At 42.6% G+C, this 8,789-nt stretch overlaps 1 protein-coding gene across 1 annotated transcript; it reads right to left on the bottom strand.

Annotated features, from left to right (window-relative positions):
• Window positions 1–1,107: 1,107 nt before the first annotated feature.
• HEBP2 (heme binding protein 2) lies at window positions 1,108–8,431 on the bottom strand. The gene is given in 5 exon segments (XM_032770918.2): window positions 1,108–1,360; window positions 2,905–3,079; window positions 7,339–7,367; window positions 7,369–7,472; window positions 8,417–8,431. Coding segments are annotated over 5 exon segments (507 nt in total). The 3' UTR covers window positions 1,108–1,176.
• Window positions 8,432–8,789: the final 358 nt, after the last annotated feature.

Genomic DNA, 8,789 nt, shown 5'->3' with positions numbered 1-8,789 from the left:
AAGCAAACAATGTATTTCAAAAGGCAAATATTGGAGGCTTTGAGGCTAAAAATAACCAAACTATTACTATCGAGGTGTGGGTATGTTGTATCACTATCCTGTACTCTAACAAGTATAAAGCTGTTACCATATGATAGCTATTCAGTGGCCAACAAGAAACGTGTAAGTGGTCTCGGCTGAACTTGCAGTGAAGAAACGTCCACAATTCACAGGTGCCAACACAGTAATTCTCAATACCAGGCATCCTTGCTGGCAGATTTGGCATAGAGGCCCAGGATTAAATAGACAGTAGGATTAGTCAGGCATTGGCAGGGTAGTACAGATTAGTTTGCCCTGCACTGGGGCGAGATGACTTCCTGTCCTTGCTGCTGCCAATACAGCAACTATCATAAGCAACAAATTAAGGTTTATAAAAATGGACTGTCAGTCCAGTGCTGGCACACTATATGCTGTCGAAGTTCAAACTCAGCTCCTCCAGTCAACAGCCTAGTAGATAACACTTAGGCCTGTCTTGAGGGCAGGGGACTGGACTAGATGACCTCTCGAGGTCCCTTCCAGTCCTATGATTATATGATAGTGCTAAAGTTCTGTTAGCACTGAAATAGTTAATATTGATATTTAAAGTGTCATCTTTGAGGTAATAACCCACTGAGATGACTGAGGCCACTCAAACCTCAGTTGTTGTTTTCCTGCTGGCTGCAAAGACACTAAGTTCTTGTTTTCTACACGACCATTGCAGATACAGATTTTTTTTTTTTTTAAATAAAAGTTTATTGTGGAGCCCAGCTCTGTGGTGAGAGATAGGGTCTGCAGTAAAGAGTGTGGCCACAGAATACACAGGAAGAGTTCCTTGTGTTATGCTGTAGCAACCTCTCTAGGTGTGTGCTAGATGGATTTTAAGGGGAGGGAAATAGGGAACATGGTGTGAAATGGAAGGAAAATGGGGAAAATTTCATGGCTTTCTACTCTAACTGGAAGTGTGACCAGTCTCATACCATTGACAGAATGGGGAAAGTTGTAGTGTCATTCTAGAAGAGGCACATTTGAAATCTGATAGATTATAATCTGTCTAGATGTTAAAAAAATAAAATAAATTACTTACAATTCCCAGGCAAAAAAAAAATATCTGAATAAACTGAACTTTTGTCTCTCAAAAAAGCATTTTGTTTCCTATTCTTAATGGCTGGGGTTTCCATTTCTCTTGATAAGCCACACCTCATTGTGTCTATTAAGCAATTTAAAAGGGCTATCATAGCCAGCAGTATAATAGACCTTTTCATCAAACACTTTCCCATCCCGCTTCAACCTTTCTGCTAGTTCTTCTTGGTTCTTTGTGGCACTGGAATATCCTTCAAAAGACCTGTCAATAATAAACAGCACGAGAACATGAAAAAAGCTTATCACTGATAAATCTAAGGTTGTTCTCTATACTGCTTGTCTAAATCCGGCATAGGCCAGCAGTGATCTTTTGAAACCATATAGTTCAACCCTTTCAGGGACTGTTCCCTGCAGCCTGTTTTCTAGTACTTTGTCCAGTTCTGTTTGTTTCAAATGATGAAGCTTCTGCAACTTCCTTTAAAATAATTTCACAGTAACAGACTTTACCAATGGGAAAATGGGGTATCTTCAGACCTGTATGAGAGCTGCTGTTCTTGGTGCAAAACTAGTAAAATGTATGACCACATGCCTTGTTTTGCACTTGTAAAGAGTGTTGACTTGATGTCCTGAGAGTGCCACTGTGAAAAGCAAAATTCCAAGGAACGTGGTTTGAACACCCTGGATTAATGGTCAAGAACAGGGATGGGACAATTTCCCCAGCACTCATTAAATTTTCATTTTCAGGAGTTTGTAACTATGGAAAAATACTACCTGAAGCTTACATGGAAAATGAAGTTAGTTACTTTATGCTTGAAAGTTCACTTTGTCTTAGAACAACTTGTTTTGGTTTAGATTTGGCGTGGGGAAATTCATCAATTAACATTTTGCTGTATACTTGAACATATATTCTTAACTGTTTTAAAAGTACAGGGTTTTTTCCAATCCCATGTCTTTCATGATGTTTTCATTAATATACAGTAAAATATAAAAAAAATTTAAAAGAATGCAAGATGATCTCCATCTAGGGATGTTCAACAAAATATTTTCAGGACATGTGACTTCTGTATACTAATTATACTTACTGGGCTCATGTGAAAAAGGTATGAGGATACAGAGATTTGGACTGAATTACAGGCTAGTACAGTGGTCCCCAAACTGTGGGGTATGTCATGGAGGAACGTTGGTGGGGGGCGGGGCAGCCCTGGGCCAGTCCCCATGTGGTGGTGGGGGAGGAAGCGCCTCCCAGCTCTGCTTCAGCCCTGACCCTATTTGCAGCCCTAGCTCCCAGCTACGGCTTCACATCTGGCCACAAACCTTACTGTGGCCCAGCAGGGGCTCTGCTTCTGGCCCTAGCCTCACTCCCAGCTGTGGTCTGCTCCCAGCCCCAACCTTGCCCTTAACTGCAGCTCCATTCCTGGCCCTGCTCCCAGCCTCAGACTGGGCTCCAGCCTCGGCTCCCTTACTCCTGTCTGTGCCCCACTCCTAGCCCCAGCTCCCGGGGAGTGAGGATGGACAAGGTATGGGGGGCCATGACCATGAAAAGTTTGGGGACCCCATTGCTAGTATAAAGTGAATTACTCATTCAATAAAGCATGTGCATGCACCATGTTATTCATCAACTGACTGCCACAAGGTGGCAGCCACAGTTTAGCTGAAGGATATCACATTGCGTTGCTATATTTTTACAAAAAGTGCCAGGACTACCTCTTCTTTTGAGAACTAAAACATTTTTGATCATGTATAAGCTGTCTTGTGCACACAGATTTATTATCTGTACTTTGCAGAGTTGCAGTAGTTAGTTAATACAATAATACAATCATTTCTGGTCTGTTTTCAATGAAAATATCTGACTGATGGCTTAGGTGGATTAGCTTGATGTCAGATGGTATATAAAAAGAGACTGTAATAGTAGACTCACAGAATGGGCCTGCACCACGTTCCACATGGCATGTTACTGGAGCCGTCATCTCTATCTTCATCCCTATCAGAGGCAAATAAGCAACAGTTCCCTGCTCTGTCACAAATCTCAGGTCAAATAATGTGTGTCAAGAAAGAGAGAGCACATTGGTGGCTTTATCAAAGTTTGCCTTTGATTTATATTTAATAAAAGGTAGTTTTAATTCATATGAGTTTTTTCTATTGTTGCATTGTATTTGGATTATCTTGTCTGCCTGTAACAATTTTTAAAGAAAATGCATAATGGCAAATTTCTACTTGTATGCAGCAGATTCCTTTGTTTCAATTGTTAACATTCCACTACTACAGACCAAACCTCTTAAGCCTTGTCTATGCTTGCAGCGGCATGAAGGGTACATAGAGCTGACTGCATCCACACTGTGGAAGGCTCTGGCAGAGGGGAGGCAGCAGTGAAAGGCTTCTGAACCTTTCTTCACCGCCTCCCTCGGCCAGATCCTTTCCCCACTGGTGGAGCTTGCCTTGGGGGCAGGGAAAAGCTCTGGCAGTGGCGAGGCAGCAGGACCTACACTGCTAAAAACAGCAGCGTATACTGCTTGGGTATGCAGAGAACCATGTAGGGTACGTAGCCTAAGGCTTTTGGTGTGTATATACTCCCCTAAGCAGTGCCTCACCATCTACACAGTTATTTAAACCTGACTGGGGGTTGTGCAATGTCTATACATGCTGCTTTATGTCTACACTGCAGCTGGAAGCAAACCTCCAGCCAAGGCAAATACTTGAGCTACCAAACTAAAAATAATTGTGTCGATGTTATGGCTCTGGTGCAGGCTTGGGTCCCCCTAGGCTTGAGCTCAGATGGCTAGAGCCACAGTGTCCACACAGCTATTTTTATCATGCTAGTGTCAGCCTCTCTTTCCAGGCTGGGAGGTTCTCTCTCAACTGCAGTGTATACATACCCATAGTCTTGGACTATTCAGTACTTGCTATCAAGAGGTTATCTTGCAGACAGCTTTTTTTTAAAAAAAACTCAAAATTTAAACAAAAAACTATGGAGTACAAAAACACAATGAAGCCTAACTTTTTTCAGACCACAATCAAGTAGTTTTAGGTTCAAAGTTTAACTCCTCATAATTTGGTAGGAAATGCCCTGTGCACTCTGGCTGTTTTATAAAAATCATGTGCAGCTGCCCTAAAAGTGAGCACCACCAGCTATATATGACCTTTGTATAGGTTCTGGGCTGCAGAGTGAAATAATTAGTAACTGTGTATCAAAAATAAACTACATGTCAATCACTGATGAATGCCCCCAAAATAACAGTGGGGAAGAGGAACATTCAGCCCATCAGTGGTTTCAAACTAATTTCCAGGTTCTAAAGTCACATGAGCAGCTCCCATAGCTTTGATGTATCAATATGCAGTGGGCTGGAACACTTCAGCATCTGCTGAAACCAGACTACTAGAGAGGAGGCATTTAACTATTTTGTTTTCAGTTATAAAGGCCTGGTTGTGGGGAGTCTCTCTCTCCAGGGGGTATAAGAGTTTTGAGAAATATCACTGTGATGGGGTGCCCCTCCTCCACAGGGCTGGAGAAGTTGAAGTGGCTAGGCAGGCCAATTAACTGCCCAGGCTGCACCTGAAAGAGGCAGGGAGCAGGCCACTCATTGGAAATGGGCTCAGCTGGACAGGAGCAGGAGGGGCCTGCAGAAAGCCCAAGAGCTGTGAGCAGCAAGGGGCTTGTAAGACAGTAGTCTACTATCACTCCGTTGGAGGAGGGCACATGGGCCTGTAAACTCAGAAAGAGGGGGAAGCCAGATAAGTAGGTAGAAACCTAGGGGAAACAGTAGCTAGGGATAGGACTGTACAGACCTTGGCTTTTGTTACAGGGTTCATGGGCTTGAACCTAATGTAGAGGATAGGGCAGGGTTCCCCTACCAGCCACTGTGAAGTCACCATTTGGAAGGACTTTAAATTGCCTAGAAGGGGAGGACCTTAGCGATCTGGCTGAAGGACCAACCCTTGTACAGAAAGCTGCAGCTTCAGGAGTGATAGGGGCTACAAGATGAAAGAAACCAGGCAGACACAATGGCAGCACCTGGCAAGAGGTAGTCACCAGGAGGAGATGCTACTAGCAGTGAGTACAGCTTGTGATTTATCACCTTATATCTTAAAGAAAGACACTTACTTTCCTCCACCTTGGCCCCACTTCTAGTGGAACACTGTGGGTATTGTGAATGGCGTAACAAGTGGATGTGGAAGGGCTTTTGAAGTGGGGGTGGGGAAGAAGGTAGGGTAAATTTAGATGCATTAATGTGCTGAATGCCTCTCTTCCCTGTTGTTGTTGTTAGAGTATTCAGGGTGTAAGGGTGGGGGGGTTTGTTTTATAAAAGCCATAAGCTTATCTCCTCTCAGCTATCCTGACTTATAAAAGGAACCCTACTATGTTGGTTTTTATGCCTTAGGACAGTGGTTCTCAAACTTCTGTATTGATGACCTCTTCTACACAACACCCTTCTGACTGCAACCCCCCTTATAAATTAAACTCACTTCAAGCAGCTTGCAAAACAAAAAGGACAAATGATATGATCAAGACATACTAGAGGGAAAGTAATTGGGATTTACTACTAACACTTTTACTCAGAATTATCCAATAATGCCAACAATTTCTTTTGGAAAAAATTACAATTGTTAGTGCATGTGGTGGGGTATCTATCCCCCACACAAGGCCTGAAGAGGTAAGACAGGCCAATTAACTCTATTAGGCTGCACCTGGAGGGAAGCCAGGGACTGATGATGGCTGATGAAGCCCAGATGGGGGAGGAGCTGGGCTAGGCTTATAAAGAGGGGAAGTTGATGGTCAGACACAGCTACAAGGAGGAGCTCTGCAGTCACTGTCTAAAGAAGGGTGTTGGCAAGAGATAAAGAGGCTGTTTAGGGAGATAGTTAAACCTAGGATCCTGCCTTGGACTACAGAATTTCACCAGACTGTGGGGGGGAGGGGGAGTAAAGAAGCTGTGGAGTGAGCACCGCTGCCCCCAGGGGAGAACAGAAGCTGGGAAAGTAAACTAGGAAAGAGTCCAGGGAAATAGCAACAAAGTCAGAGCATGAGTGGACCATGGCTGCTAGGCAGAGGGTCTCTGGACCTGAACCTGAACCTGGGGCAGTGGATATGCCTGGGTTCTCCTTCTGGCCATTGGGAAAGTGCATCTTTGTTTCCCTGGAAAAAGAAGATTACAGTAACCTGGCCAGAGGGCCAAGTCCCCAAGGAGTAATCTGTTTCCACTGAGAGACACCATAGGGCAGGCAAACAAAAGGGGTATCAGACTGGGCAGAGCTAATCCCCAGACACGACCACAAGGAGCTGCTCAGGGGTAAGTAAACCCCGTAATAGGGCATAACATGTTTAAAATGTTTTGTCACTTATTTACTTTTTCAATAGCTTAAAATACAAAGAGATTCAGCCATCAATCAATCAGAAGCCAAGCTTATGGAGATAGGATCCCCTGGTAGCACTAAGGATATTTAGTCTGGGGGGGATAGCTCAGTGGTTTAAGCATTGGCCTGCTAAACGCAGGGCTGAGAGTTCAGTCCTTGAGGGGGCCACTTAAGGATCTGGGGCAAAAATCAGTACTTGGTCCTGCTAGTGAAGGCAGGGGGCTGGATTTGCTGACCTTTCAGGGTCCCTTCCAGTTCTAGGAGATAGGTATATGTCCTATTATTAGTATTAGTATTTGATCTATTCCAGATAATTTAAATGTATTCATTTTTCCGATACCCACTATAAAGAGAGATTTAATAAAGCCCATTTAAATGCTGCTTATTGCAATTTAGGTACTAAAGAAGACACTGTGTTAAAGTGTTTCCTAAAGTGTACAGTCTGCATCCACCTGGGTGGATTGAGGGACTGTTTGCAAGATGGGTGTGCAGAAAGACCAACTGTCCTCCAGAATCTTTAAAAAAACAAACAAAACTCAGTTATCCCTTTCAACACTAAAGAGTGTTTGTTAACTCATAGAGACTAATCCCTGAGTCTGCACAGAGCCTGAAACAATGGCTGCTAACACAGGTGCTACTTTAATTGTTCACTAACTCACTGCTCAAAGCAGACAGAAGATCTACACCATAATCACTAGTATTCCCAAAGTCAGGTGTGGAAGGAGTACAAAAGACTAGTGGAGATGTATGGATTAAGAGAGGTGTAGCCTTTGCCATCACATAGTAGGGTTCCTTAATGATGGGACTGGCTCTCTTTTCCTGAAAGAGGACTCAGCTTTCAAAAGGTTAGAAAAGCTGAATTATTGAAAAGTATAGTCCAGAGCATCTTACCTTTATCATTCTTGCCCTGAATATAGTTAGAGCTTCATGAGGCCAGTGCTGACAGCTGAATCATAGTCCATTGATTTAACAGGAGTGGCAACCCATTTAGCTTATTCATACTGCTGGACTTCATAATCTGAAGCCTATAAACAACCAAAATCCCCCGAAACTATCAAGAATAGCACTTCACATGGGGATCAGAGCATAAGTGATTAGGAATTCAGAGAAACAGAACTTCATTTTTACACCACAGGCTTAGCATTAGTATTTCTTTCCTTATCTAACTTTTTTAAAGGGGGGAGGAGTATTAACCAGCCTGATGTTGCTGGGGAAAATGATTCGGTACTAGTAAGAAGAGAGAGACCAATTATTGCTCAAAGCTTGGAACAGTGTTGCTGATCAAAACATGACATTTTTATAAAAATTTTTAAAAAGTCAGGAAATATGTGGAAATTTTTCTGTTGATTTATCCAAGTTGCACATTATAATGTGCAAGAACACAAAGGGAATAAAGCAGTGGTTCTCAAACTTTTGTACTGGTGACCCCTTTCACATAGCCTCTGTGTGAGACCTCCCCTGCTTATAAATTAAAAACACTTTTTAAAAAATATTTTACACCATTATAAATGCTGGAGACAAGGCAGGATTTGGGGTGGAGGCTGATAGCTTGTGATCCTCCATGTAATACCCTTATGACCCCCCTCTGGAATAAAACTTATTTACTATTATAACTCAAACCCAAGATTACCATAACAATTTTAATCTTCCTTTACTTTAGTCTGACAGCACTTTGTGAAGAAAAATAAAGAATAAATTCCCCTAGTGGTTTGTGTGGGGCTTTGACTCAGTCGAAGAGAAATTACTGTAAAGTCACAGCCTGAAACTTCTAATTTAAAGGAACGCCTCCACTTTTTTTTGAACAGCCTAACATGTAATGTAGTCTAGTGTGCTGTGTGAGTAAGTCAAAGGAACAATATGAGGTTACTCACCTTTGGGGGGGGGGGGCGCGGCGGTGGAATTCACTTACCAGATACCATTAATATATCTGAATTTCTGATCCAATATTTTTTTTTGACCCACATCTTACCATAGTACCTCTCATGGCTCACTTCCCCTCACAAATACTGGACCACCTCTGATCTGACACAACCGCAATGATTACTTGCATTCCAAAGTAACCTATTTGACATAAAGCTTTCTGCTATTAATCAGCCAGTCCACTGTGACAGCCATAAAGTTTGACAGGCTCTGCCTTACACTATTAATGTGGAAAACCTTAAACAATCTAAGGCTGTGATCTCACAAATATATGCACAACTTTTCTCATTGAAGTAGACATCTTGTTTTCAGTGGGACTACTCATACAAGTGTGTGACTTAAGTGTTTGGAGGACCAGAGCTTAATTTACTTCGTGTCAGGAACTTTGGGAGATTTAGTTCAAATCCTATACTGCTCACTGA

Source organism: Chelonoidis abingdonii, chromosome 3, assembly GCF_003597395.2.
Source record: "Chelonoidis abingdonii isolate Lonesome George chromosome 3, CheloAbing_2.0, whole genome shotgun sequence".
In the NCBI taxonomy this organism is placed as follows: Eukaryota; Metazoa; Chordata; order Testudines; family Testudinidae; genus Chelonoidis; species Chelonoidis abingdonii.
The sequence above is the reverse complement of the archived record's forward strand: the minus strand, read 5'-3'. Positions and strand labels throughout refer to the sequence as shown.